We start from the raw sequence: 12691 nt of genomic DNA, 5'->3' as shown, positions 1-12691 counted from the left end.
TTTCCTAGCTTCCTATATGTATTGGCCCTTTGGCCTTATCTTCATTATTAATTTCATATTGCAATTCTCTCCCTTCTCTCTTCTTCTTCTCCTCTCCCTTCTCTCTTTCTATGCAGCTGATCTAACACAGTCAATTATCAATTGTGTTGGATGTTTGGAAATAATATATGTATGGTTCAATTGTCATGCACATTTAATAAAATATATGTATGCTTTGGAAAAAGTGTATGTATGTTTTGAAAAGAACATATGTATGGTTCAATTTATGTTCTCAAAGATTATTACTAACTACAAGAGCAGTCAATTACTATGTGCATTTAGCAGTTTCTCTACTGTAGTATCAAACTATGTATGGCACAATTGCATTATGTATGAATAACAAAACCTGTCATCAATCTAGATATAGGGATTCGTCATGAATCCTGGTTAAGTGTCAACTAAGTATTGTTCAATTTTCTAACCTAGATATAGGGATTTATAGGTAATTATATAATTACTCAAATAATGGGTATTTGTAAGCATGAATATCATAATACTCTTGTCAACCTGTATATACTACATGTATTTTAAAATACCCATTTTTAAAATTTATGGGTACTCGTTTGTGACCGTGTCCATACTTATGCAAATTTAATCTACAAATCTAGGTAAGTTGCCATCCCCAGTCACAAGAGTGGGACCTTGAGAACCTAGGCATACTTAAAGGGAATGTGGAAGAGAAAGGAGACAAGAAGTAATAGTTAAAATGGAATGGAAAGAATTTAGATGATTGAGCATATGTTCAAGTAAATGTGTGTCAAATCAAGTCTCAAGAAATATTTTCATTAATTCACTATCATTTTCACAAGAAATAATTAAATAACATAATTTATTATCCTTTCTAGAGTGAATTACACTGACACCCTTACGTTTTAGTGAAATTACATAAATTATCCAAACGTTCTTATAACCTACACAAATCACCCCTAATTATATACATTACACTGACTACTCCTATAAGAGGGATAAGTGTAATTTCTTAAACAAAAATAGTGACGAGTGTAATTAAGTCAAACAAAATATGGTATATTATAGAAACAAGTCTAAATAGTATAAAACTTAACCTATATTCATTATGTTTTATTCGTTACAAACTGCATCAATAAGTCTAAGGAGATATTTAAATTACTCTCATACTATATTATAACTAACCAAAATAATGAATAAACATAAACTCTTATACTATTCGGACTTATCTTTACAATATATCATATTTTGTTTGACTTAATTACACCCGTCACCATTTTTTATTTAAGAAATTACATTTACAGGGGTAGTTAGTGTAATGCATATATATAGTTGAGGATGATTTGTGTAGGTTTTTAAAAGGTCGGAGTAATTTATGTAATTTCACTAAAAACTAATACATCATTTACTTGTAGTCAATTTGGGCAATAATTTCCTCATTAAAAATATATCAATCTAATATATGATTTTCTATCTTATTGGCGATCCTTACTGTGAGATATTTCTTAATAACTTATATTATATATACCAATAAAAGTAGTTACTTATCTTAATTATATAAAAAATATTATAAGATTACAATTTTACCATCATCTAATATTTTTTACAAATTAATATTCTCAATGACACAAAAATAAAAATACAGTTATACAAATGAAGAAAAAACAAAAAAAAAAACTCTAAAAAAATATAAATATCTAATACAGAATCATCAAAGTTGTATAATATATTTTATTAATTATTATAAGGACCAAGCGTGTATTATTCAACCTAATCTTTAACAAAATAATTATGAGGTTACGGCATGTACCAAACGGACTAAAATACTCGAAAATAGTAGAAATTCATGTTTCAGACTTTCAGGGACTAGCAATAATTTATTTGAAAAAGGATATGATCCAAATCATGTCTTAAATATTATACTGCAACAGTAATAATAAAAAAATAAAAAAAAATGAATATTTATTTTTTTAATTGATGTGATATATTTTTATTGGTATAGAAAATAATTTGAGACATAATTTAGGATAACATATGCATGTTATAATTCCTTTTCATAAAGTGTTTTAGAGATCAAAAAATCAAAGCAAGGGAAAAAGAAAGTTACCAAGGTAATCGGTAAGTATACGACCATTTCCAAATCTTCCAGCAGGGTAACCAGGAAAAGTGATTCCATATGGAGGTTTATAAGATACTGAGTTCAGGTAATTCCCTGTATCAAGATACGAGTCACCAAAAACAAATAGTTTTGCCCCTTCCACTTCTGCAACATTATTTATTTACATAACCATATGTTACCATACAATTTTAATTCATAAGACAATAAATTTAATTTTGAGGTTTAACTCAGAATAAGTACCTGCTGAAATGGCGAGGATGAGAAACAAAGGGAGAAGAACCATTATGGATTGGTTTTGCTTTACCATTGATGAGTCAAAGGATTAGCTCTTTCTTCAAAGTTTGGCACTTTTGAAGAATGTAATTAGATTTTGCGAAGGCCTAGTTTCTATGCATTTGGAATATAACTAGATTATATTATATAATGGTCGTTGTAAACCAGAAAAAAGAAAATATCTTCTTAGTAAATTATTGTTTCCTAATTATCTTTCTCATTCTAATAGAAAACAGGTGCCTTCAGAAATATAATAATTATGTTTCTATGAGAAGGCCTAGTTTCTATGCATTTAGAATGTGATTAGATTATGTTTTGTTGTAAACCACAAAAGAATAAAATATCTATTAGTATAATTGTTACTATTCATCTGTTTTATTATAAAAAATTGAGACACTTAATAAATATAACAACTATACTTATTTAGATAACATTTGTTTTTTTTTTTAATATTTTTTCATGTGCTCAATAAAGTTTTTGAACCACTTACGTGAATAAAGTATTAAACAAGACATGAAATACAACAATTAATGCAAATTAAACTTTTAAACCGAACAAATAAAAAATATCGAAAATTTATTGAAAATAGACAAATAAATATGAACGTGAGTAGTATCTAACACTTACCTCCTCCATTTTATTTTTATAAGTGTCATTCTTTCTACAAAAAAAGTATTTTTATTTGACTGTCTTTTTTCAAAATTCAAGACAACATCAATTACATATTTATCAATTATATAATTAAATTTATTATTATAGAGAAAGAAAAATACTAACGGATAAGGAATTGTGAAAGGTATAATAGAAAAAAAACAATTTTGTTAAAAGTAAAAAGATTAATATTTATTTTAGGATTTTATAAATCATTTTTTTTAGGATTTTATAAATCATTCTTAAAAAAATAATATTTTTTAGAAAAGAGTGAAGGATAGTGTTAGGTATCAGAAGCGGAATACACCTAGAAGAGGAGGTTGAATAGGTGTGGTGGAACTCAATTTCCACTTTTCTGGTTTTTACACACTTGCTGAAAAATGCTCAGTTAATCGATTAACAACTAGTCTTAATCGATTAACCAGTAACAGAAACAGAATGACCGGTTCAGCAACTTGCACGATTATTAACAAACACACAAACAGATATACAATAGATACTTTTGTGCAAGATTAACAAGAACATAGCAATGAACAAGTATGCAAAATATTAGTTCCAGATTCGCATTAAAACAACTTGAAACATAAAAGAGAAAAGGATAGAAAAGATTGCGCAGGGATTTTATCCTGCATCATTTTGTTGTCCACTGCAAGCATGATTTTGTTTTCCACTGCAAAACTCCATCCAGTAGTCCCCTATGATTTGGGAGATTTTCCTTCTTCACTATGGAACACAATGTACGTTACATACAAGCTTCCAATTACAAAACTCGAACGCTCCCTTCTTGGAACCCAAAGAACTTCGGCACCCTTGGTTTGGCCTTTCCCAAAACCGGCTCCCAAGAAAACCTTTCTTATGCGATTCGGCCCCAGCCAAGGTATCGCTCTTTATCCCAAGACCTCCAACTCTTTGTGTGAAGAACACCTCACCTAACCGCAGCTAGGATTTTCCAATCCTTGAATGCTTTGAGTTATGAATGAGTACTTAATACTCAGATGTTACAATGAAAACCAAAGCCTAAAACCTAAGCAAGAACTTCACAAGACGTCCTATTCTAATACTAATGTTCATGCATGAGGTTTCTGAAAATATGCAATTTTTAAATAACTGTCGTTTTCTTTTCAAGAAACAAAAGAATAATGCAAGAAAGCTTTCGAAAGAATAATGCAATATGAATATGAAAACTAAAGCCGTAGCATGATCTAATCTTTCTCCTAATTCAACACTTTCTAATAGATTCTAACAATGATGATCTATATCCTTTCTCTATGTGTTTCTCTCTTCTTCATCACAGCTGTTTATGCAATTCAGCCAGTATTTATACAAAACATAATTTGGCTCTTAAAAATGGTCTTTCAGTTATGTTATTAAAACAACAGAAAAACACTCACGTTAATCGATTAACGGGTTATCTTAATCAATTAACCAGTGTAAAAGTTCACTTGTTAATGTATGGTAAACTCCCTATATGATACATGTTCATGCTATACATGATTTCCAAAATATAATATCTTTAATGCATAAAATCAATGTATTCAAATGCATGGACCCACTTATCATATATTTCTAGATGATGTCTCATTTTAGTTTATTAATAACTTTATTAAGTCTTGTGAGACTCACACCTAGGTTTACCTAACCTAGACTCAATATCTATGGTAATCATCTTAGACTTCTAAAAAGATAATAAAGAATTATGACATAAGTCTAATAAGACACAACTTGAGTCTTCGGCATGTTGATTGTTGATCCATCTTCAAGCTTTAGTTAATTCCTTGTCTTCATCAAAATATAGGCAAACATTGTCAATACAATCCTTGACGCTTTGCACTCTCAGATAGTGACAGAGAAAAGAATGTAATAAATATTTTGGAAAATATTAAATAATGCTTACTTGAACAGTAGTATATATCCTTTTGAAATATTCTTATAAGTAAATTTATTAATTCAAAGTAAACAAATTATATTTTTAAGTGTATAAGGATGATATCTAAATCTTTTATATCATTCAAAACTCTGATAACTTGTTTATAATTAGGTAGATCAAGATGTGTTACATTCATGGTAAAGAGATCAATACAAATTAATGGGTATAAAAATTTATTTGCTATTGTAGTTTAGTGGCAGCAACCTAATGAAATTAATAACTATAAGTTTTTGATGCAATGAGTTTGAGTTGCGGATGTTCCTCTTAGAGAAATAAAATATTGAATGAGATATTTAAGCTTAAAGGTGACATGTTTAGTACATTTATGACCAAAATGGATCACATGTCAAAGCTAGGTGTAACAATGTTGATACTAGAGCAATGTCAATTTTTTTGCCAAAAATATTTATTATTTTTTGGGTTTTCTCTCAGTGTTTCTATAATATGTTATGATTTGTTTTTAACTACAGACTTAAGAGTCTATTCTATTACCTATATAACAAAAACGGTCTCTCATGACACGTGTCAATCTCTCAAGCCCTCATGACATGTGTCAATATCTCATCAAAATTAAAGGTCCATCATGACATGTGTCAATCTCTTAATCAAAAATTTCCCTCTAAAACATGTCAATCTTCCCTTTTTGTTCATTGTACAACTTAATTCTAATGATTAATGGACTCATTTTTTTTTTATTCGATGAAGAAATTACATCTCACAATAAATGTGATTGAATCATTTTTCACATGTGAATTACTTCTCCACCATTATCATTTCACATCTCCATATTCTTCTCCCACTTTCATTTCATATTTCTCTCTTCTTCTCTCACATGTCTATAATCCAATGTTTCATTTGTCAATCTTCATTTCGTTTAAACTTAATATGATGGCTTCTGTATCCCGCTACTAAATCTTCATCATTATTTGTTCTTATTTTATAAATATGTTGTTTAAAGTGTATTTTTATTGATTTTTTCATTCATTAACCTAATATGATGACTTCTATATCCCGCTACTCAATCTTCATTATTGTAGATTTGTTCTTCTTTTGTAAATATGTTATTTAAAGTGTATTTTTATTGATTTTTTCATTCATTTGTTTACTTTTAGATATGTTCTCATGTTCTAGATATTTTAATTGATTTTTTGTTTATTATGCATGTGTATTCTTATTTTTTCTTTGATTTGTTTATATTGTATATATGGTACGATTGATTTCATTATTTTGTAGATTTGTTCTTCCAATAATCATCTTCCTTAGTGTCTGATTTACAAGGATTTCATCCTTAACAATGACCAAACCCTCAATAACTATGTTATGTACACGATCTTCATTTTTATATATACATTTAGTTACAAGTTACAATATTGTATTTGTTTGTTTGTTATTATAAATTTATTTATCTTCTCATCTTATCTCGCTTTTATCATCTTGTCTCTTCATTTGCGGTTTGACTCTCCCTTAAAGCATATCTACAGGTTAGTGTTATGTCTAAGTGTCCCTATCTTACTAAAATCTTCAATTTTATTCTCCTTTACACAACAAGTGAATTTGATTATTTTTTCTCACATGATATTTGTTAAAATATTTTTTCCTGTGTGGTTATTTTTTCTAAAGCAGGAAATACAAATTTGCCATATTCTTTGTTTTGACATTTACAGAAAAGAAACTTCACATCCTATAATACAACAATTAGAGGTTATATTGATTATTTGAGTGTAGAATAATAGTTCTTTAATTTTATTATGTGTTTGTTCTTTTTCACTTTAAATTATTTATTTTCACTATCTGAATGTATCAACCTTATATTAGTAAGAATAATCTTTAAAAAAATTATTCTCATCATAAATAATTTGACATGTTTAATTGTTGAATATGTATATTTTATCTAATTAATCATAGTAAATATGATCAACATATCAGTCATAACTACCAAAGACAATTTAATTTCATTTATATTCTACTATATGAGTAATAAATTTATGGAATATTAATATTTTATTCCATTTATATTCTGTTTTGTTTAAATTTATGGATGAGTTACAAAAATATAATATAAATTTGCATAATTATAGCTAATAAATTTGTGGAATACAAATTGAGGAATAATTACTCATTAATGTATTTGAATGTATTAATTGAGTAATATTAATTGATACTTACACTTTAGAAACTGAAATTATTAGGTATCATTGTCTTTGAATGTATTTTGCTCTATTATCTAAAAACTAAATAATTATCCTCACAATTATTTTTGTTTTTTTATTTTTATTGTGTTTTTTTTATTGAATTTCTCTTTAATAGGGTGTAATAATGAAAATATTAAAGAAATTTCATTTGATTATGATAATTAATTGATTTGATTTATATTTTGATTAAATTATTTATGATTTGCTAATTTTAAGCAATGCTCATTATGAAGATAACATTCCATAACTGTAAATAATAAATTTGCGAAATATATTTATATTCAGTTTCATTTATATTCTATTTTGTTTGAATTTATATTCCAAAATTATTAGGCATAATTGTCTTTGAATATCTTTTATTCCCTTATCTAAAAATTACATAATTATTCTAAAAATTGGTTTTGTGATTTGATTTTTCATTGCGTATTTGGATTAATTTCTATTTAATCTTTAATAGGATGTGACAATCAAAATATTAAAGCAATTTGATTTGATTGTGATAATTAATTTGTTTGATTTATATTTTGATTAAATTCTTTATAATTTCCTAATTTTAAGTAATGTTTATTATTGATATAAATTTTCCGAATCGTAAATAATAAATTTTCGGAATATTAATATTTAATTTAACTTATATTCAATTTGTTGTTTGAATTTATAGATAAGTTACAAAAATGAAATATAAATTTCAGTATTATAATTAATGAATTTATGGAATATTAATTGAGTAATATCTACTCATTAATGTTTTTTATCATTTTCGACAATTTGTTTATATTTGGATTCATTAATCTATAATTTATTCTGATTTATTGAACTGCATAACGTGCATGATTAATTGAGCATATTACACAATTATTTAACATTAGAAACTTAATGCACAATTATAATTATATTTATAAGTAAATAATTATATTTTTAATGTCATAAATAAATATAAAAACTCAAATTTTGTGGATCAATTATAAAAATGGCATTATACACAATTAACCAATTAAATTAAACAATCAAATATAATAACATGATGATACAAAAAATTAACTCTATAATGTATGTGATTTATTTAAAAATAAAAGGAATATGATTACATATGCAATATTAAAATATAATGTTACTATAGCAATATTAAAATAATAATAATATGAATCATAACATATTGTTTGTAGTTATTTTAGAGTCAAATAATAATATTTATTTGTATATTAATCTTATTTTAGAATCAAATAATAATGAAATTATAAATTTATTGGTGATTTTTATTTATTAATAGGATACTGCTAACTATATCATATTATGTATGTGTAAAAAACAATATTGGGAAAGTCGAGGAAGATGTTAAAACAGAAGATGTCACGTATTAAGTTTATCCGATTTAAACAGTTAGACCGTATGATTTTATATATAATTAATAATTTTTAACAATACGAATGCACTGGTAAAATATATGTTTTTAACCATGTGAACTCACTAGCAACATACATATTCTTAATCGTAAATGCACATATAATATATGTTCTTAATCATGCGGCAAAAAAATACCATCCCGTGCAAATGCACGGGTAACTTGCTAGTTATAATTGAAATTAAAGGATTTTGTGATAGAGAATGTGTAATTTTCAAATAAAAATACTCAGAAGTTTGTATCTTATTTTCAAAAAGGCTGATAACAATCGATAATATTGTTGTTTATTTGAAAAATACTATAATATATCTCGGTAGAATTTTATCTAGAAATCATTGAACTGTGTAAAATTATTTTCTAGTCCTTTTTATTTGAAAATCACCAAAACCCTCTTAATTTCTCCAAAAAAATTATTTTGACCGTGAAAAGACCCAAATGTTCTTATGTCTCACAAAAGTTAACAAAGTTCCCTAGATTGGATAAAATATTTAATATCCTTATAAATTCACAAAAAATCTATGATAGTTGTATATTAGTACAAAATAATTAATTAATTTTATAAAACAACAAAAATACCATATCACCCTTCATATTTTCTCTTTTTTTAGGGGCTAAAATCAAAATTGTCTATATTTTAAGGGGCGAAAGATACTTTGACCGTTTCAAATACATCTGAAAATTGCTTAAAATCCAACTGCTAACTTGTACACCAAAAACAGTTTAATGTTTAACAAAATTAACAATCTATTCATAACTTGAAAACCATCTCAAACAATGGCATTGGCAGCACTTGCAATTCTTGGCCAAAGATCAGCACACTCCTTCCCAATTGGCCCAATGATCGCAGAACCTTTCATTTCTCCTTTTGGATTTACAATAACACCAGCATTATCTTCAAAGTACATGAAGACCCCATCCTTTCATCGCCATGGCTTATGTTGCCTCACAATAACAAGACTTTCTTCCCGAGGTCAGGCTTCCCCTTTTTAACATTAGCCATAACCGTGTCACCAACACAAGTAAATGGCAATCTATTCAAGCGGCCCTTGATACCCTTCACTGATATAATGTATAGGTTCTTAGCCCATGTGTTGTCAACACAGTTCACAGTGGTGCCACTAGTAAACCCAGTGACATCCTGAACTTGTTACAAGCACTACCACCACGTCTTCGCTTTTAGAGAAAGTGCACAGCGGAAGAAAAGAGAAGAAAGCAAGAAGAAACTTTATTGAATCTTGCAACCGAAACTTTACAAGGAGAATGCTTGAAGGAGTAAAGAGAAAACTGAAAATAGAAAGGTTGTTACTAACTAAACAAACCTACCAACTATAAATAGAAACATTGTAACTAACAAAGAGAAAAATGGGCTAGAAGCAAAAAGCCCACAAACAGAAAAGAAGAAAAAAGGCCCAATAAGATTGAACAAGGCAATACCGAAATAATGAAGAAGAATGAACATGAAGGCCATTGTTCCTTGAGACTTAAGGTAAAAGAGAAAGGAAATTAACACCCCCCCTCAAGTTGGACGGTGTAAATCACAAAGGCCTAACTTGAAGATGAAGTTCTTGAATGATTTCGGAGGGAGAGCTTTAGTGAAGGCATCAGTTAGTTGATCAGCTGAAGGAATGGGCAGAAGATGAACAAGACCCTTCTGATTTTTTTTCAAACAATGTGGAAGTCGATTTCAATGTGCTTCGTACGTTCATGAAACACATGATTATGTGCAAGGTAGATTGTTGATCTATTATCACAATAGATTGATGTAGGAAGAGAGATTGGTATATGAAGATCGGTGAAGAGATATTCAAGCCATTGTAGCTCACAAACCAAGCTGCCCAAGGCTCGATATTCGGCCTCAGAGGAAGATCGACTAACGATGTTTTGCTTCTTGATTTTCCAAGAGATGAGGGAGGACCCGAGGAACACACAAAACCCAATAATGGACTTTCTTGTATCGAGGCAACATGCCCAATCAGAATCGGCAAAAGCAAATAACTTCAGAGTGGAATTTGAGTTGAAAAGGAGGCCTTGTGATGGAGAGGTCTTTAGGTAGTGTAGGACTCTGTGAGCAGCAGTAAGGTGTATGGAGTGAGGGTTGGACATGAATAAACTTAGTTGTTGTACAAAAAATGAAATGTCAGGTCGAGAGATGGTGAGGTAGATGAGTCTCCCCACAAGTCTTTTGTAAGAGGAAGGATCTGTGAGAGGAGTCCCTTGGTTCATGTGGAGTCTAATGGATGGATCCGAGGGTGTTTTGGTAGGCTTGGAGGCTAGAATGCATGAGTCTTCAAGTAATGATAATGTGTATTTTCGTTGGTTGAGATGAATGCCCTTACAGGCCTTGCAATTTCAAGGCCTAGGAAGTATCTTAATTGTCCTAGGTCTTTGATTTTGTAGGAAATATCTAGGATATGCTTGACATATTTGATTTTAGAGAGGTTGTTGCCAATGAGAACCAGATCATCCACATAAACCAGAATAGCAGTGAATGAGTGTTGTGATTTTTTGGTGAAAAAGGCCTGGTCTGCAGATGAGTGAATGAATCCCAAGGACATGAGTTTGTTGGAGAGTGTTGTATACCATTCTCTGCTTGCCTGCTTGAGTCCATAAAGTGATTTTTGAAGCAGGCAAACCAGAGAGGATGTAGGAGGAAGAAGACCTGGAGGGGGTTGCATATAAACTTCTTCATGTAGATCTCCATGAAGAAATGTATTGTTGATGTTCAGCTGCTCAAGGAACCAAGACTTTGCAGCATCCAATGCCAAGATAACCCTAATTGTAGTGATCTTGACAACAGGGGAAATGTGTCAAAGTAGTGCACCTCTTCCATTTGATTGAATCCCTTGGCCACCAACCTTGCTTTGTATCTATCCAGGGTCCCATCTGCAAGATATTTTACATTGTAGACCCATTTGCAGCCAATAGGTACTTTGTTGTCAGGTAGGGGAACAATTGACCAAGTGTTATTGAGTTGAAGAGCTTGTAATTCTTGGTTCATGGCTTCTTGCCAGCAAGGAATGGAGGAAGCTTGTTTGTAGGTAGATGGCTAAGGAGTAGTTGACACAGCAAGATAGAAGTTCTTGTAAGAAGAAGCACAATTAGTATAGCTGAGGCAAGAGGATAGGGGATAGAGAATACTTGTGGGGTGATCTGGCTGTTGAAGTATGGAAGTGGTAAGGCTACAGTGATAATCTTGAAGGTGGGATGGAGGATTCCTAATTCTAGTGGACTGTCTAATGGGTTGAAGGGGAGGGGAATTAGGTTGGTTTTGGGATAGGGGCTGTAAAGCTGGTAAGGTAGCAGAATGGTTGTCAATAGGGTCAAGGATATGGGTATTAGGAGATGGAGGGATAGGTTTGCATATGTTATTGGTTTTGAGATCATTATTAGGGTGATATTGGAAAGGGAAATGGTTCTCATAAAAGATTGTATTCCTGGAAATGAAAATATTGTGAGATTGAAGGTTGTATAAGATATACCCTTTGGTTCCTTCTTTGTAACCAAGAAAGACAGCTTTAGTAGCTCTAGGTTGAAATTTATGTCTATGGGATTGTAAGGTCGTTGAATATGCTAAACATCCAAACACTCTAAGATGATCCATAGAGGGTAAAGTTTTATAGAGACACTGATATGGGCTTTGCTGTTTTAGTAAGGGTGTGGGCAGCCTATTGATAATGTGAATGGCATGTTGGACAGCAAATTTCCAAATTTTTTAGGATAGGTGGGATTGGAAGAAGATAGCACTTGCTACATTGAGAATGTGTTGATGTTTTCTTTCAACAATCCCATTTTGTTGAGGTGTCTCAACACAAGTTCTTTGATGGATAATACCTTTTGTATTTAGGTAATCATGCATCAAGAACTCCACTCCATTGTCACTCCTCAAACATTTGAGTTTCTTATTAAACCGAGTTTCTATATAGGAGATGAAATGGATCAAATGAGACCTAGTCTCTGCCGTGGATTTTAGAAGGATGATCCATGTGAATCTTGTGTGATCATCAACAAGAGTGAGGAAGTATTTGTGACCATACATAGATGGCACAGAGTATGGACCCCAAATGTCAGCATGAAAAATGTCAAAACAATGTGAGGTAAGAGATGTGCTTGCGTTAAAAGGT

At 30.0% G+C, this 12691-nt stretch overlaps 1 protein-coding gene and 1 long non-coding RNA gene across 3 annotated transcripts in view; one reads left to right on the top strand and one right to left on the bottom strand.

The window, feature by feature from the left end:
- Positions 1 to 12691, bottom strand: part of LOC109338243 (GDSL esterase/lipase At5g03610-like) — a 75199-nt gene that overhangs the window by 3321 nt on the left and 59187 nt on the right. Inside the window, exons 1-2 of one of the 2 annotated variants that reach the window (XM_019575436.1) lie at positions 2366 to 2530; positions 2114 to 2269 (exon numbers count right to left, since the gene is read on the bottom strand). In XM_019575436.1, the coding sequence (XP_019430981.1) occupies positions 2114 to 2269; positions 2366 to 2432 (223 nt within the window). In that variant the 5' untranslated portion in view covers positions 2433 to 2530. Of the gene's footprint in view, positions 1 to 2113; positions 2270 to 2365; positions 2531 to 12691 lie in introns of those variants that run through there. The other variant, XM_019575438.1, reaches the window with a different exon arrangement.
- LOC109338244 lies at positions 4613 to 12648 on the top strand. The gene is made up of 3 exons (XR_002106535.1): positions 4613 to 4624; positions 4952 to 4953; positions 12497 to 12648. It is a non-coding gene; the product is annotated as an uncharacterized LOC109338244 (long non-coding RNA).

The sequence above is a fragment of the Lupinus angustifolius genome, unplaced genomic scaffold, assembly GCF_001865875.1.
Source record: "Lupinus angustifolius cultivar Tanjil unplaced genomic scaffold, LupAngTanjil_v1.0 Scaffold_19_78, whole genome shotgun sequence".
Taxonomy (NCBI): Eukaryota; Viridiplantae; Streptophyta; class Magnoliopsida; order Fabales; family Fabaceae; genus Lupinus; species Lupinus angustifolius.
This window is presented reverse-complemented; position numbering and strand designations above follow the sequence as displayed.